This window comes from Mustela nivalis (assembly GCF_964662115.1).
Source record: "Mustela nivalis genome assembly, chromosome: 15".
In the NCBI taxonomy this organism is placed as follows: Eukaryota; Metazoa; Chordata; class Mammalia; order Carnivora; family Mustelidae; genus Mustela; species Mustela nivalis.
The window spans coordinates 88,356,742-88,374,829 of NC_139034.1; the positions used below are offsets into that span (position 1 = coordinate 88,356,742).

Genomic DNA, 18,088 nt, shown 5'->3' on the forward strand with positions numbered 1-18,088 from the left:
AGGAAATAGACTGTTTCAGCGGAAACCTAACATTAGCGAGTGGTTTTAATTTTCTCCCTCCTACTTTCCCACACTTTTAAAGTTTTCTAAGTAGTAAATGTTAATTTAATATCTATTAAAAGTGGCACTGGGGTGCTTCGGTGGCTCAGTTGGTTATGCGTCCGACTCTTGATCTCAGCTCAGGTCTTGATCTCGGGGTTGAGTTCGAGCCCCCCAGCACTGCTCAGAGAGAAACAAAATGTGGCACTGGAAACTACGTGCTTACAAAGGGGTGCCTGTGCGGCTATTCTACTCAAAGACTACTTCAGATTCCCATGATCCTGAGTTCCACAAAAACACAGTTTACTAACAACCTATTCAAGTACATCAGACTAACATCGCTACTCCAAAAGTCTCATTAAGTTTTGGTTTTTCTAACAAACACTCAAACCTCCTCCACACCAGAGGCGCGCCCCTGCCAGCGCCCCCTGCTCCCCCCCCGCCCGTGTCTCTGCACACGGACCAGAGGCACTGGTCCCCTGCAGCATCTCACCCGCCTCCTTGCCGACCAAGTTTGTTGTCTATCTTTCTTGCTGACATCAAACATTTGCAAACCCATCTTACTGTTTTTGAGTAAAACCTACCTAGCTTCCCAGGGCAGCTGCACGGAACACGGACTATTGGCAATTAGCTGTTTAGCCAGCCTAACCATCGAAGATGAAATTGCGAAGTATCAGACAACGTTCACTACAGATCTCTAGGCTAACACTCCCCAAATCCTACTCGGTTTCTAGAGCAGCACTAGGCTCAGTCGGGAACTGGAAGAGTATTCCCAAGCGGCCGCTCCACGCCCCACACCAGCAGCGGAACAGAGCAGCGGCTAACGAGGCCGTCTCGGCAAGAATCCGAGAAATGAGGCACGGACCTACACAGCTGATCAGCCTGTGGTCAGAGCTGCTCAGAAAACGGACAGGATCCCACAGCGACAAATGAAAGGGGGACCCCATAAAGTGGGCCACTTGGAGAAGGCCTCTCTGAGGAAGCAGCCCTCTGCCAGGAGGAGCCACGGTGCGCGACCATGCACCTGATTTCCCAGAGGATGCCGGCGCCGGTGGGTTCGAAAATCCCAATCAGACAAGCTGAAGTCAGTCCGTCGAGACCCAGGTCAGGAGGCCCGGCTGTAGCTCTCTGATGACTGGCTCTGTCCAAGATTAAAAGAGTATTTAACTTTTTTTATTTTTTTAAGCCACAACACACCTCAGGAATGTCTTCTGTTCCCACCTCCGAACCACTCTGGGCGCCGGCAGCCTGGAAGGGAGGCCAGGGCTACTCCGCCCCGCCTCCGAGAAGAGCTGTTTAAGAAGACCCGGTACCAGTGAACTCCGGGACACGGCGTCCGACAAGTCCCAGAGAGCGGACACTGCGCTGACCCCACACGCCCTCCCTAGAACTAGCAGGTGAGGCCAGAGGCAAGAGGCCGTGCCACAGGCAGGGCCAGCACTATCCTGCCTCCACTCAGCTCACAGACAGGGAAGCTGTCAAGTGCGACACCGAAGAACAGGAGGGAAGGACTTCAAGACATCAGGTGCTGGAACCAGAGACGTGGGTCTCCCCAGCTCCGAGAGGAGGGTACTAAGCACCCCAACCCCAGCGCCACTGGGAGCTGAACACACGAGCTCACGGTGCACACGCTCTTCAGCGCAGACTAAGTACTTGAGAAGCATTAGCTATTTTTATGGCTGTTATTAATCTGAAAATGTCATTTCAAGGTATGTCATGTCTACTACCACCATCATAACCACAACTCAACAAAGCACCCAGATTTAACCTCTCAGCAAGGTAATCTGCTCTTCATCCTGTAGATGACACAGAGGAAACAAATTCTCCTCCCCCGTGTGATGAGGTTCTTCTCCAGAAAGAACCCAGAAGGACTCCACGCACACTCAGATCAAAGAAAACCCGCACGCAGAGACGCAGGGAGAGGCGCGCGCCGCTCAGGCGAGCGCCAACACCGCCGCTGGGTGCCCTCGAGGGCTTCCCAAGGTGACCAGGGCAGACTGAGCTGACCGGTAAGGCTGGACTCTGTGCCTCAGTGCTCCTCCTGCCTGCAGACGACGCTGCTGTCCTACAGGACCGGCGGACAAGGCACCAGCTGAACCACAGCTGCTTCGGGGCTCGGAGTCAGCCGCGCCGCGTCCCTCCAGCTCATGCGCTCCCACAGAATCAGCACCCGGAGCCAGGGCCCAAGATTAATTCCAGATAAGCATCCCATGTGGACAATTCAAAGGGACAAGGCACGAAGACTCAGATGCAGTAAGACACTGTCGACACAAACAACAAACAACACAACAAACAACAAACGCACCGCCGGGCAGCGGGGGCCCGTGACCCAGCGGTCCGGCTGACACAGATCACAGGTGATCTCATGCACAGTTCCCACCGAATGGAGCGCGGTGCTCCCAGACAAGAACTAAAACACAAACACATTGTTCTGGATCTTTGGTTCTCAGACTGTTCGGTCTCAGGCCCCCTTTCCACTCCGAGGATTAAGGATCCCCAAAAGGGTCCGGTTATTTAGACAGGCTAAACCTAACAGCACTTACTGTATTAGAAATTTAAATCAGGATTTTTGCATATTAACTCGTTTTAAAATGGTAAGACTACTAAGCACGACTTTAAAATGAAGCCTAAAACTCTGGAATTTCAGTATGTTAATGGACATTGGTGCACATTTCAACATACATTTATTGTAAGTGTCATTATTTTTATAATTTTTATTTATTTAAGAGACAGTGAGCTGGCCCGTGAGTGGGGCAGAGAGAGAAGGAGCAGCAGACTCCCGGCAGAGCAAGAAGCCTCACCACGCAGGACCCGACCCGAGCCACAGGCAGACACTGCGCTGAGAGCCGACCAGGCACTCCTGACGTAGGTTGTAGGTTGTAATGTCTAGTTAACACACACCAATTTCCCCAAGTATATGTAATCAGGGAAGACCATAACTTACCGGGAACTCCATCAAGAGCTGCACACCGTTTCTGGAAAATCATGACACCAACAACAATACCACCTGAGGCACAAGACCCAGGAAGACAAGACTCCTTCCTCAGCCTGCCCCGTGGCTCAGGACACACGCCCAGCGCCGCTATGCGGCAGAGGGTCCCCTTAAGTCAAGGCACAGGGTATGGTCATCACACCTGAGCATCTGGGTGGAAATACTCACCAAACAGAAACTCCTGTATTTGTGATCTCTTGTGAAACAGTGAATTACAAAGTATGAAAAGGAAAGTTGTCCCCGACAGAGGTGCAACACTGTAACATCAAGAACACTGTTTCCACAGACAGAAAGGACTCTCCAAAGACATAATACGGGAAACGTGCTCTGGGAGAGGGCCAGGGATGCAGGGAGAACTTTCCAGTCACTGCTGGCAGTAGGCATTTCTAGCAAATTCTCAGGCTGGGAAAGGTGAGAAATAATGGTTATACTAAATTTATAAAAATGTCAAATACTATCACACTTTGGTGCTTTGTTTCTGAGGGTCCCCTGAAGCCCACTAGCAAAAAATTTTTGGTACTCTATGAAAACCTGATTCATATGAAACTCATATTAAAAGTGACGGGGGGTGGGGCACCTGGGTGGCTCAGTGGGTTGAAGCCTCTGCCTTCGGGTCAGGTCATGATCCCAGGGTCCTCCGATCGAGCCCTGCATTGGGCTCTCTGCACACTGGGGAGCCTGCCCCCCTCCCCGCGCCAACTCTCTCTCTGCCTACTTGTCATCTAGGTCTGTCAAATAAATAAAGAAAAGTGACAAGGAGCACCTGGAAGCTCAGTTAATTACGCGTCCAACTCTTGATGTCAGCTCAGGGCTCAGGTCATGATCTCAGGCCCCTGGGATGGAGCCCCGCATCGGGCTCCCGGCTGGGCTTGGAGTGGCTCAAGACCCTCGCCTCCTCCCTCTGCTGCCCCTTCCCCAGCTCCCCTAGCTCGGCTGGGTCGTGGAGTACGCAAGCTCGTGAGCTCAAGCCCCACCTCGGCGTAGGGCTTACTTTAGGGGAAAAATAAGTGAATGAAACCAGCGTCAATTACTCGTCCGGACGGCAGCACTGAAAAAGCAGGAGTACTGAAGGGTGCCGCCCAGTGTGTGCCGGGACAGCAGGGCAGCATGACCCCGAGGCCTTTGGTCATCGGAGAAACAGCACGAGTGAGAACGTGTTCTCAGGGCGGCGGGCGGCTCAGTCCTGAGCAGCTGCCTGAGGCTCAGGTCCTGGGACCAGCCCCGGGGCTCCCTGCGCGCCCGCCCGCGCGCCCCCCGCCGCTCGCTGTCGAAGGAACAACTAAGTCAATAAACTCTTCTTAAGGAAGAACAACGCTCGCGCCGTCCACACTGTGAAGTCCGCAATCCGCAGGGCTGCGCGGCTCCCGGAGGCAGAGCAGGTCAGACGGAGGCCGCGCCGCGGTCCGCACCCCTCGGTCCGCACCCCTCGGTCCGCAGCGTCCCGCGCTCGGAGCAGCCGCGGGGAAGCCTGCGGGTCCCGGGGACGCCGCGGCCTCGCAGTGCCGACCCGGCTCCGCGCAGAGGGCGGGCGGGCGTCCGCGACGGGGCCGTCCGGCCTCTGGGAGCCTCCGCCGGCCGCGGCCCGCAGCGCGCAGTCCGAGAGACGACGGCGTCGCGCCCACCAGCGGCGACCGGCGGGCAGCGGCCGTCGGCGTCCAGCCGCGAGGCGCAGGCGGGAGCGCGGCCCGTCCCCGCGGAAACCGCGGACCCGCGGGGCACCGAGGCGCGCCGCGTCCACCCCGCTCCCCGCGCGCTCGCTCCGGCCCCGCCCCCGCCCAGCACGCAGCGGCCCCCGGGGACCCGCGCCCCGCATCCCGCCCGAGTCGCGGCCCCGCGCCAAACCGCGTAAAACGCAGCGAGGACGGCGCGAAGTCGGTGTCCTCGGCGGGGCCAGCGCGTCCGTCCCCGCCCGCGGCGAGTTCGCGGAGGGTCTCGGGCCGCGTCCGCGACCCCCCAGGCCGCCCCCCGGACCCCACGCGTCCCGCAGGACAGGCCGAGCGGCGCCGTGTCCCGAGGCCCCGCGCCCGCCCGGCGTCTTCCCGCCCCGTCCGGGACCGGCGTCGGCGGGGCGCGGGGTCCGGGGCGGCGCTCGGGCCGCTGGACGGAAACGCGGCCGGGAGCGGCCGGGTCGGCCCGAGGCGCAGGGAGCGGGGCGGCTCGCCGCGTCCCTCCCCGCGGACAGCCGACGGCCCGCGTCCCGCCCGCGCGCTCCCCACCAGGCGGGCGGAGGCCTGGGGCCGGCCCCGGCGCCCCGACCCGGACCGCGGCGCGGGGAGCGGTGACTCAGCCCCGCGCCCGCGCCCGCGCCCCGGCCTCCCGGACGCGCCCCGGCCGCGAGCCGCCCGCCCGGCCGCGCTACCTTCGCTCCGGCCCAGGATCCGGCAGCACAGGCTCTGCAGCAGCACGTTCGGGGACTTCTGGTCCGGGGCCGCCATGCTCGCCCTGCGGAGCCCCCGCCCGCGCCCGCCGCACGCCTCGCGGGCTCCCGACCCGCCCGGCAGGCTACGGCCCCGCGGGCAGCGCCGGCGACGAGGCCGCCATTTCAACGGAACCCGCCGACGCCGCGCGCCCTTCCCACAAGGCTCCGCTTCTTCCGGCGCCCGGGACGCGGGTGCGCCGGCCGGAGCGTCCCCCGGTCCGTCCGCGCGCGGTCCCCCGACCACAGCCGCCGGGCCTGGAGGGTTCCGGCCCCGGCCGCCCCGGCCCCCGCGGCCGTCGGAGCGCGGAGCCGCCGCACACGTCGGCGCCGCAGGGTCAGCACCGCCCGCCCCGCCCACGTCCGGCCGGGGGGTCCCCACGGCCCCGCCCACGTCCGCCCGGCGGGTCCCCACGGCCCCGCCCACGTCAGCCCGGAGGGTCCTCACGGCCCCGCCCACGTCCGCCCGGGGGGGTCCCCACGGCCCCGCCCACGTCCGCCCGGGGGGGTCCCCACGGCCCCGCCCACGTCCGGCCGGAGGGTCCCCACGGCCCCGCCCACGTCCGGCCGGAGGGTCCCCACGGCCCCGCCCACGTCCGCCCGGGGGGGTCCCCACGGCCCCGCCCACGTCCGCCCGGGGGGGTCCCCACGGCCCCGCCCACGTCCGCCCGGAGGGTCCCCACGGCCCCGCCCACGTCCGCCCGGAGGGTCCCCACGGCCCCGCCCACGTCCGCCCGGGGGGTCCCCACGGCCCCGCCCACGTCCGCCCGGGGGGTCCCCACGGCCCCGCCCCTGCACACACGACGGCCCCGCCCGGCGGTCGGTGGCCCGGGTCTCCGGGAGGGGTCAGGGGGAGGCGCCCGCCGGGATCCGGGCCGCAGGGCCCCGACGGCCGGGCACGGACGGAAGGACGCGAGAGCCGCTGGCCCCGCAGAGCAGACGCGGGGGCGTCGGACACGGAGCCCCGCGGAGGACGAGGCCGCCGCCGAGCCGACCCTGCCCACCCCAGCGCCGTCGGCCCGTCCCGAAGCCCCTCCCCGGCCGCGCAGGGGACCGCGGAGAAGGACGGGGTCCCAGACGCCCTGAGACGATTGCAGGGCATCGGGACCTGCCCTGCCGGCGACTGCGGCGGCCGGACCCCCGCGGGAGTTCAGCACCGTCGCGGGTGTCCCCGGAGGCCTGGGTCGGACGCCCCCGCGGAGAGGGCGCAGGTGGCCGTCGGCGGCCCGCGGGGAGGCCCTGACAGAGGCGCGGCCGCGTGCGGAGGCGGCCCGAGGACGTCTGACCTCTGTCCTGACCCCGTCCGGACTCCCCGTCAAGGAGGCACAGGAAGAGAGAGGACAGACGTCACCGTGTCGCGTCGTCGGGCGCTTAGGGGCTGGGGGCGTCCGGCTGCACAGGGTTGGGGAACGGCCACGAGCTGGAGGACAGAAAGACCCTGGGTGCCTCCAGTGTCACTAAGGACAGGACCGGGCGGCGGCCTGGAGGGCTGGAGGGTGGCTGTGCACAGGTCGGGCCGGCTGCCCGGAGCGCTCTCAGGGCCGCCCACTGCCCTTCCCTGATCTGCCCCACATTCCCGAGAGCGCTGCCACGCAAGCTCCGGCACTGCTGGCCTCCTGGCAGGCTCAGCCAGACCAGTCCCTGCCGGGGAAGTGGAGGGCAGAGGGAGACCACTGAGGCTCTCAGCCTAGAGCCTCTGCCCTCGCCGGTCCAGGCCAGCAGCCGGAGGTCCTCTGTGGCAGCGCCTGCGACCAGCCCGCCCCTCCCGTCACATTCCAGCCCCTCACAGATCTCACTCCCGCCGGAAGATTCCAGACGCGGGACACAGGGACATCAGCTCTTCTGATGGTCTCTTCAGCCCTAAGGGAAGTAGCCGCTTCCTGCCCGGCTCCTCCGAGTGCTCCCCGCCTCCTTCGACCCCACGTAACCAAGTCCTGTGCGGGTCCCTGCGCTGAAATTGCCGGAGTGATTTCCGTTTTGCAGACGGACCCCACTGTATAGTTGATGCTCATGGGAATGGTCCCAGGGAAGAGATCCTCCGTCGGGATCCCAGGAGTAGGTAGCTCCCACGCCTGAGCTCAGACATGTTGGGATTTCTTTCTTTAAGATTTCATTTGTTTGAGAGAAACGGTATGCGGGGGACGTGCAGACGGAGAGGGAGAGAGAGACTCTCAAGCACACTCTAGCCTTGAGCACAGACGCGGGGCTCGATCTCACAACCCCAAGATCATGACCTGAGCCACAATCTGGAGTCAGACGCCCAACTGACGGAGCCCCCCAGGCCCCCCGGTTGGGGATCTTCCTGCATGTGAAATCTGTTCATGTCGAAGCACCAAAGCTGGCTGAGCAGGACCTGGGGAGGGGGAGCAGCTGCTGTCGGCCACTGCCTTGGTAGCAGGGGTGACACCAAGACGGCAGAGCGGCGGCCCGGACTGGGGTGCGTCAGAAGCTGGGTATAGTTTAAGGCGCAGCCATAGGGCCACGGAGCTCCAACAGCAGCCCTAAGAAGCAGCTCTTGTTTTTTTTTATTTATTTAAGATTTCATTTATAGAGAGGGAGAGTGCGTGAGTGGGAAGAGGGCTCGAGGGAGGCGGAGACGGTCTCAAGAAAACCGCTCTGAGCAGGGAGCCCGAGCGGGGCCCGAGCTCCCAACCCTGAGATCATGACCCAAGCTGAAACCAATAGTTGGATGCCTAATCAACTGAGTCACCCAGGAGCCCTTTTTTTTTTTTAAGATTTTTTACTTATTTTTAAGTCATTTCCACACCCGACATAGAACTGAGGGCCAGATGCTAGACTCAACTGTTTAGGTTGTAATTATGACGCAAGTTGGACACGCTGTCTTGCCAAGAGTCTTCTATTAAGGGCAGGACATTAATTGAGAAGAAGAGGGACCCTGAGATGTGGGGCAGAGACATTAGAGTCACTGTGAAACCGCTAGTCAGCGGGACCTGCAAAATCCAGTGTGTAAAACCTCCCCCGCCTGCCGAGAATGGCCTTGAAACCCTTGATTGCCTGAAACAATTAGAACAGATTTTTCTCGTTAGCAAGTAATTAAGCCGGAATTCCACAGGATGCGAGTAATCCAGAGGAAGGAAAGCAAGCCTGTGACAGAGACACAAAAATGAAAAGTGACCTTCCAAATAAACCAGGCAGTCCATGAAACTAAATCCTTGTCCTCATGGGGCGCCTGGGGGGCTCAAGGGGTTAAAGCCTCTGCCGTCAGCTCAGGTCATGATCTCAGGGTCCTGGGATCGAGCCCCGCATCGGGCTCTCTGCTCAGCCGGGAGCCTGCTTCCTCCTCTCTCTCTCTGCCTGCCTCTCTGCCTGCTTGTGATCTCTGTCAAATAAATAAAATCTTTAGAAGAAAAAAAAAAAGCCTTCTCCTGGGGCTCCTGAGGGCTTGGTTACGAGTCCGCCTCTGGCTCAGTTTGCAATCCTGGGTCCTGGGGTCGGGTCCCGAATCCGACTCCCTGCTCCGGCGGGAAGCCTGCTTCTCCCTCTGCCTCTGCCTCCCCTCCACGTGCTCTCCCCACCCCCACCAAATAAACCAATCAATAAATCTTAAATAAGTGTTCTGTCTTCAGAATGCCCTGCAGAGGCAAGAGTACTAGCTGATACCAGACTTTGATCAATCAGACTTAATAAAATCCCAGTAACCACTGCACAATGTATTGATGATTACAAAACGGCAAAAGAAGGAATATAGAATGAAAAATTTTCCTCCACAAAAAGAGATAAAAAGGAACACAGAGCAAGAGGAACAAGAGAAAACGTATTACGACGGTATACTGAAGCCAGAACATCTCCCGGATTACGCTGAATGGAAGGGCCCTGTCCGCCGATTCAGGCCCAAGCCTGGGTACAGCCGCGTGGGCGCTTCCGTGCTCCTGACTCCGCACCGTTGGTATTGACCTTGATCGCGAGCCTGAGGTCATGCTGGTCCAGCTTCTCCGGGGCAAAGTCACTCTTCTCTTCCTGTCCACATGTGCTGCCCACGCTTTCGGCGTGGGGAGCTAGGCTCTGCGTCCCTAAGTAGGAGGTATCCGCGGGGACCAAACGAAACTGGTGTCCTCGGGAGATCTGTGTGTTCTCCCCGCTCCGTGCGGTCTGCTTCAGTCCGTCCGTGCCCCTGCGCGGGACTTCACGCTCTGGGCTACATCCCCACCACCCTACCCGCCGCATCGCTCCGGCCTCGGCCCCTCACACCTCTTTCCCTTCGACACCCGCTCATCATCGTGAGTTGTTAGAAATTAATGGGTTCGCTTCATGTTTTGTACTACCGTTTCAGATTTGTAAAAGTATTGAGTCGAGGGCACAGGGAGTCCCACGTGGGCACCCGTCCCTGGCACGCCGTCTCTCCTGCTAGTAATATCTTGCCTCAGTGTGTGTATTTGTTACAGCTCGTGAGCAGCACGGACACACCGTTGTTAACCGAGGTCCACAGCTTACACGGGCCCAGGGCCCCGGGGGACGGCATACGGGGAGGAGGCTGGACGTTCCATGGTCACGTACCGGGCTCTCGTCTGAGGCAGGGCTGTGCGGGAGGCCGTGGCCCACAACTTCTGCCTGTCGCCCTTCGGTCCCGTTGTCCCCTGTGCGCAGGCTACTCCGCACGAGAGCGCGGGTCTGTCTCCCTTCGCCCCGACAGAGGCCAGCTATGAAGCGCTCCTGTACCTTGCACGTCCCACGCGACGCTGCGGGAAAACTGCATTCGGGCTGTCTACACGGGAGGCCTCGTGGCAGTGGTCACGGGACGCTCCTCTGCCGCTCAGATCTTCTCACGCCTGACTGAGACTCATGAAAGAGCTTTCAAGTTACAATTAATTTATAAATTGATATGCACATTTCATCTTTGAGATCATAATGATTTATTGTTCTGACATCAGATCAACAGAAAGAAACTCCAATTAGGCTTTGAAAACTCATATATTTCAGGAAAATGTCGTTTAACCATCATCCATGGATGGATGAATTACTCAGGAGTCAAGTCTTTGAGACGCTGTCCTTTTGTTACCGTGTCTCGTGTGCACATGGTGCTGCTTCTTAACACTTTTTAAAAATTGGAATTGATTTTCAAAGCTTGACATTTGACAGGCTTTGCCATAAATATCACTGGGTGGAAGACTACGTCTGCTGCTCTCCGCACCCGCCGGAGCCCTCACCCCTCCCTCCGAGAACCGTTTTGGCCTGACGTCTTTTATCCTGCTGCTGGGGTCTCTCCGTGCAGTTTGCGAAGCCCATTACATTTCTCAGGGTGGTGTTCAACTGGAATGTTCATCCTTTAATTCTAAACGTATCCTGAATTAATTTTAAAACACTGTAAGGAAGGGACTATAAATGGTTTTTCATGATGAGGATGAAACAGCTGAGCACAGAATTCTCTTCTGCACCTCACAGCTCCCCCGAACGGTGCTCCTTCCACGGACTTTTTTCCTCCCAAACTGGCTGAACGTGGCCTTCTCTCAGCTGGGGGGTGGGGACCGGTGAAGACTGAGCTGCGTGGGAAGTGATAAGGGGAAAGGGATGGGGGAGAAGCCTGCGTCTCCCAGCTGATGAGGAACCTCTGGGATGTTGGGGTCCCCGGTCAGCACGGGTCTGGCTGATCTATTTGGAAAATGAAACCTACCTCGGAGATTAAGGACAGGACAGCACCTTTCAGGCTAGGGTGACAGTGGGTCTGGCCCCTCTCGCTGGCCCCGGGGCGAACAAGGAGGGTGTGTCTTCTCCTTTCCCGGCTTCCAGCCTTTGCTAAAGCTCTTGTAGGGCCAGGCTCGCCCCCAAACCCAGTTTGATCTCCCAGGTGGGGTCCCGGATGCTGAGCTTCGAGGACCCAGACCTGCTCTGTCCAAATCCGTGACCCGACCCACCCCCCAGGCTCCACGGGGAATGCAGCGTCCTTGAGTTGTGGGGTCACGGGCTTCCGTTGGGCTGCTCCAGTCACCTCGGGGGGGCGTCCTGGCTCCGTGGCGGGAGCAGTGGCGGTGGGGGGACAGCTCTGTGAGCCCAGGGCTGCAGGGGGCACTCGCCTCCGCAACTCGCACGCCCGTCTGGGGCTCAGCTTCCCGGAGGCGGAAGGGAAGCTAAGACTGGAGGTTACAGGTAACTTGCCCAAGTCCACAGCCATGGGGGGACCCAGGGTTCAAGTCCACAGCAAAGCCCCCCGGGACCGGTGCTTTTCAGCGCTCCAAAGGCGCCCCCGCATCAAAGACATTTTTGACAATTTCATGGACTTTGATAACCGCTCGTCTGCGCTTGGGTCCCCAGGAGCTCAGGGAAAGCTGCGCAGGAGAGATCTGATAAGGCATTTGAAGAAAGAAGTTAATTAGTTTTCCGGATGATTAGAGGGCTTATTCCCCTTTTGCTGGAACAAATGCTTCACCGAGTTAATAATGCAGACATGAAGAGCCTCTCTCGGCCACAAAACCCTCAGCTGCGAGCTCCTGAAGGAGCAGCGCGGCCGCCCGAGGCCTCGCAGACACTGGAATCAGGGAGCTTTGTGCTCCGTGATTGACTTGAAGCACATGAGTCGCTGGCCGGCGCGTTTATTTCTATAAATACCCATTATAAACTCCCCGCAGCAGCGGAACGCGGCTCCTCTCTGCAGAGTGAAGAAAAGCATTTGTTCTCGGTCACGATCTCCTATTCGCTGGGCCTCGCAAGACAGCTCAAGCGACCACGGAGTCCCGTGCCCAGCTGCACTGCTCTGTCTCTGGAGCAGAACGTCGCCTGGACGCGTTGGGGAAGGGACCGCTGTGGCTGGCGGAGGGCACAGAAGCCGCACCGAGGGAACTTCACCCTGTGCCTTACACCAACACTTGGATCGCACCAACCGTCCCACGATGCAACCAGTGTGTGAGGTCACTGTGAGATACGGGAGGCGGCCGGAAGCCCCCCCAGCCCCCCCGCGAGGTCTCAGGGAGCACAGCCTGCCGCCCGCTGCTTCAAAGCCCCGTCATTGTCAGGGGTGTGGCAGGAAGGCCCCGAGTCCCAGCCAGCGAGGACAGGATGGCGCTCTGGTCTCTGCCCCGGGCAAGGGCAAGGGCGAGTCAGTTCACTTCCCAAACTCCTTCTAACTCAAAAACTCCAACTGCACTTATGTGACTGATTTCTGACCCTTCATGTCCCATGAAACCTGACCTCGCCATCGTCCTGCAGCATCGCGGACCTCGGACCCCCGAGTTCTGGGCGCCGAGCACCCAGCCCCGAGCTCCGGGCACAGCCCCGTTAGCTTCTGTGTTAGCAGTGGGCGGTTTCTCTGTTGCCCCATCTAAAACCGGGTCCTTGTCTTCTCCCTACGACTTCATTTAGTAACTGATTCTCTACATTTGGTGGGTTTGTTTTGCTCCGTTTTTAAATTCAGAAGCTGTTGAGAATTCAACATAACAATCCTAAATGCTAAGAAAACCCACCAATTGATCACAGTTACCTTTATCTTTGGTTGACAGGATGGGGTCAAAGGTCAGGGATTTTCTCTGTCTTGCTGGCTCCGGGATGACATCCCGCTGCTGATCCCAGCGGGGCCGCCGTCCGCCTTCCCTGTCCTGTAGCGGATGGTCCCGCCTTCCCTGTCCTGTAGCGGACGGTCCAGCAGAGGGAAAAGCCGCTGTTTAAGCTCTGGCTCCGGATTCCCGAAAGCATTTCAGTGATGACAAATAGGAGTCCCCGCCCTCCTGCGTGAAGAAAACCGGGTCCGAGTCCAGTGCCCTGATGCCAGGAGGTTTCCTTAGCCTCCCCCACCCCCCAACACCCACCTCCCCCTACATACCTCCCCATACCTCCGCTACCTTCCCAACGTCCCCCACGACCCCCACCTCCCCCATCTCTGCCACCTCCCCCACTGCCCACAGCGCCTGGGCTCTGAGGCCTTCGGTTCTCAGCTCACTTTCCAGGGCTTTCCTCCATATATTTACCTACAAATGTTAGGTCCGTTATTAAAAGAAATGAGACTGAGACAGTGAAAGTTATTTAAAGCTTTATTTTATGATGAATATTAGAAGTCAGACTGACCGGCCAGGGCTGCTCCGAGGAGAGCGACCACCCCAGCTTACAGGCTCAAGAATTGACTGACTGACCCATCAGGGCCGCCTCCGAAGAGGGCGACCCCTCCCCATCTTACAGACTACCTTTTATAGAGCAACAGTCTGGCCACACATAGGTGGCCAATGAGATTGTAGTCATGTTAGGTCACACTAGGTGGCCAATTGAATTACAGTTTACCTTATAGTAGCTGTTTGAGCCAACCTATTGCTGTGGTCAGAATTGGTGCTCAAGGTTGGCACCCAAACAGCGGGGTTTATGTTCTTTGGTGGTTAGGGAGACAGTATGTGTGTTTCTTACTGACTGGATGTCACCACCTGGCCTGACTTGTCCTTGTATTCTGGGCTCTGTTATCAAGAACTGGCAGACCTGGCCTTGTATTCTGGGCTGTTATTAGGAACTGGATGACCATATTTTACTGGTTTCCCAGACTTGCTTCTTTTTTTTTTTTTTAAAGATTTATTTATTTGACAGAGAGAAATCACAAGTAGACAGAGAGGCAGCCAGAGAGAGAGAGAGAGGGAAGCAAGCTCCCTGCTGAGCAGAGAGCTCGATGCGGGACCCGATCCCAGGACCCTGAGATCATGACCCGAGCCGAAGGCAGCGGCTTAATCCACTGAGCCACCCAGGCGCCCCCCCAGACTTGCTTCTAAGTAAGTTTCTCGGGGGGGGGGGCAGGGTCAGTTTAAGTTTTACTGCACGAACAGCAAAATGGCTTTTAACCAAGATGGAGTCGCTCTAGCTAAGTAAGTCCTTACACAAAATTACTTTGATTTTATTGGCAATGTTATATATACACAGTTCTCTAAAAACTCATTTTAAACCATATTAGTTAATTAGATGATTAATTAAATTAAAGGCAAAAATAAACTATAGGGACTACACCAAAATACGAAAGTCTTGCACACTGAAGGAAACCATCAATGAAATGAGAAGACCACCTGCCGAATGGGAGAAGATATTTGCGAATGACTTATCCAGTAAAGAGTATCCAAAATGTATAACGAACTGATACAACTCAATACCAAAAAACCCAACAAACCCCAAATAATCTGATGGGAAAATGGGTTAAAGACCTAAACAGGTATTTCTCCAAAGAAAACATCCGGGTGGTCACAGACGTATGAAAAGATGCTCAACATCACCAATTATCAAGGAAATGCAAATTAAAACCACAGTGAGGGGCGCCTGGGTGGCTCAGTTGGTTGGGCGTCTGCCCTCAGCTCGGGTGGCCATGTCGGGGTCCCGGGATGGAGCCCCGAGCCCTGCTGCGCCAGGAGCCTGCTTCTCCCTCTGCCCCTCCCCCTGCTCGCGTTCCCTCTCTCGCCGTCTCTCCATCAAGTAAATAAAATCTTAAAAAACAAACCACAGCGAGATACCACCTCACAACTGTCAGAACGGCTAGAATCAAGAAAAGAAACAACAGGTGTCGGTGAGGAGGAAGGGCAGGTTCGGCGCCGTCGGTGGGAGTGCAAGCCGGGCAGCCACTGTGGGAAGCGGTGCGGAGGGGCCTCCAAAAATTAAAAATGAAAGTATCCTGTGACCCAGTAATTCCTCTACTCGCGTGTGTGAACACGTGAGAGATACAGACCGTGTTGCGTGTGCATAGATCTGTGTGACGGAAGATCGCTCAGCCATAAAAAAAGATGAGATCTTGCATCTGTGACAACATGGCTGGACCCAGAGGGTATTACACTAAGTGAAATAAGCCAGAGAAAGTAAAATATCATGATTTCACTTCTATGTGGACTCTAAAAAGAAAACAAATGAACCCACGAAAACCAGAAACAGACTCAGAAGGACAGAGAACAAAGTGGCCATTGCAAGGGGGAGGGGGAGGGGCGCGCAGGAGAGGGACTCGCGGGTACAAAACAAGAGAGTCGGGGGATGAAGAGCACAGCGTGGGGACATCGGCAGTCCCGTGTGGTGACATCAGACGGTAACAGACGGTGACTACGCCTGCAAGGGCACGTTATAATGGGCAGGATCGTTGAGCCCCTGAAACCAGTATTACATTGTATAGCAACTATAGTTAAATAATAAAAAATAATTAATTGTTTTCTGTTTCCAAGATGAGAATGTACACTGAAAAATTGAGAAACCGGGGCGCCTGGGTGGCTCCGTGGGTTAAGCCTCTGCCTTTGGCTCAGGTCATGATCTCAGGGTCCTGGGATCGAGCAGGAAGCGTGCTTCCTCCTCTCTCTCTGCCTGCCTCTCTGCCTACTTGTGATCTCTGTCTGTCAAATAAATAAATAAAATCTTTAAAAAAAAAAAAAAAGAAAGAAAGAAAGAAAAATTGAGAAACCAGGAGACACTACGTAGCCCACAATGATGGACACAATTGCTGCCGCAGGTGTCGTCACCACAAATGGTTCAGCATCTACACACCCGGGCTTCTCCCCCTGTGCATGTGTGAACCCACACCTGGACTTGTACCTCACGCACTGTCTGCGGCCTCCCGTCGCGCCCAGGGATCTACTTCATGTCTCTGTCGTCACACGGGACTCAGCCCCCTTAACGGCCGCATCGCGTTCTAGGCTGGTGGGCACTGGTCATCTGTGCTATCCATTTCCGTCTCGTGGTCTTGGATATCCAGTTCGTTTTCAGATTTTTCTTTATTACGTGTAAGAAACATTAAAGTCATTTAAAAGTAGCTTTGGACCCAAACCATTGGGAAAGCCTATTTGTAAAGCCCCGAATTTGGGTTGAACAATTGCCCTAAGTCTTTACTGAAAACATCGACTTGAAGCTGCGTTTCTCACTTAGCCAACCTGTTGGAAAGTTCGTGACGTTTGGGGATGGCCGTGGTCTTTATGCCTCCACAGGCCCCTCCGCAAACGTAACGGGGTAGTACCAGGAGGTGGGAAGGGAACAGGTCTGGGGCTGGAAGAAGAGGCTGTAGGTCTTGGCTCTGCCGTGGGCCATCTGGGCGACTGTGGCAAAGGCACGAAATCGTGGCTTCCTGGTCTGCAGCATGGGTGGCCACGGTAAATACCGGGAAGGGGCTACGTGAGCCAAAGTCTTACAAACCCCCGTATGTCTGCCTGGAGCCGCGGTTGTACTCGTCACGGACAGTTCTAAGTGAGACCGTTTTCCTCAGCAAACCTCCCTGATGCGGGAACTGGGGTCTCTGTTCTAGAAAGGGGACCAAGGATCGGAGAAGTTGTGCTTTGCCCGAGCTCACGGGGTAGGAAATGGCCAGACAGAGGCTGAAATTCATGTGTCTTCCTGCTACAGCTCACGAGCTCACTGCCTGAGTACAGATTTGTAATAGAAGTTCAAGGTACCACTTGGAATTTAAATTTAAGATCCTTATTTGAAAATAAAATAAAATAATAAAATCCTTATTTGAGCAGTAATGGTGTGTAAGACGCATTCGTACTACGTACATTAACACCGTCGAAAAATTAAGAGTAAGAACTCAGTATAAAATTGTATATTGAAAGTCTCAATGTAAAATTGTAATATGCAATTGTATAAAATTGTATATTTTTTAAAAAGTTACTAACTGACTTTTACGATGTCACAAAGCTGCTCTTTCCGTCCGTTGTTTTCGCGGCTCCCAGGACAGGGTCTGGGACCCCCGGTGCAGGGCGCAGTCAGGGATATTTTCCGTGTATTGGACGCAGGAGCTCACACTCAGTCACGGGCACGATCTCCGACGGAAAAGGTAGGAAACGGGTATTCGGTTCGGATTTTCTCCCTCCATCCTGTAAACACGCAGAGGACGGGGCGGCCTCCTGCTGCTGACCTTGCACCACTTTTTGGCGCCCGGACACCGGTGCCCTTCAGGGCCCAGGATGGGCTTCGGGGGCCCCGGGAGCAAGGCCGGTGCTGCCCCTCAGGGCCCAGCGCCCTCCTTGAGCCGGCCTCGTGCTGCCCTCTGCCGGCCGGATGGCTGAATTGCTACCCAAGTCGGGAACTGCATTTTAGTGGAATCCTCGAGTTGCACAGAATAAATCTAGTAAGCGTTGTATCCTTAACAGAGTTCCCATAGTTCCACAGATAAGTCTCTTCCATACTGGCCACAGGCATCACCTTGGCCATGGCTAAGAGAAAGCAGGAGGTGGCCAAGTGTCCTGCAAAACTCCTCAGAAAGCCTGGCGGCACACCCTTCGCTGGCCATGTGGCTCCGGGAACACTAGCGCTACCGCCGTCAGCTTTCTAGTCCCTAACGTAGAACGAGCATCTTTCCCTTGTATCATTTGGAAAAGTTTCAGCCAAGTTGATGGTTCAAAATACCGGGTGAACGTTAGAAACTCACGGCCACGAACGAGGCTACGGAAAGTCCATTGGTGGATTCCGGGGTCGGCGTTGTTTCAGGATTCCGCTGGAAGACCAGCAGCGACACGCATTCCATGACACCGAATCTATCTTAAAATGAAGCCTAATTCAACATTACAGGTGTGTGGGAAGCTGTATTACTTCACTTATTAAAATTTAATCAAGGATAAATTGAAAAGTAGCAAAGGGCCGAAATCTATAAAATGATTTACGCAGTCGTCATCCCTGAGCACAGGTGTGGTCTGCGGAGATTCCTGACTCGGCGGCAGATCGAGGTTCGTCTACGAACGCACCTGTCAGCCCCTGGAGCATCACCG

General features: G+C 56.9%; 1 protein-coding gene across 2 annotated transcripts in view; it reads right to left on the bottom strand.

Moving 5' to 3' along the window:
• Positions 1-5,624, bottom strand: part of TUBGCP3 (tubulin gamma complex component 3) — a 66,087-nt gene extending 60,463 nt beyond the window's left edge. For both annotated transcript variants that reach the window (XM_082701113.1, XM_082701112.1), the window contains exon 1: positions 5,391-5,624. In XM_082701113.1, coding sequence (XP_082557239.1) covers positions 5,391-5,466 — 76 coding nt within the window. In that variant the 5' untranslated portion in view covers positions 5,467-5,624. The remainder of the gene's footprint in view (positions 1-5,390) is intronic.
• Positions 5,625-18,088: the final 12,464 nt, after the last annotated feature.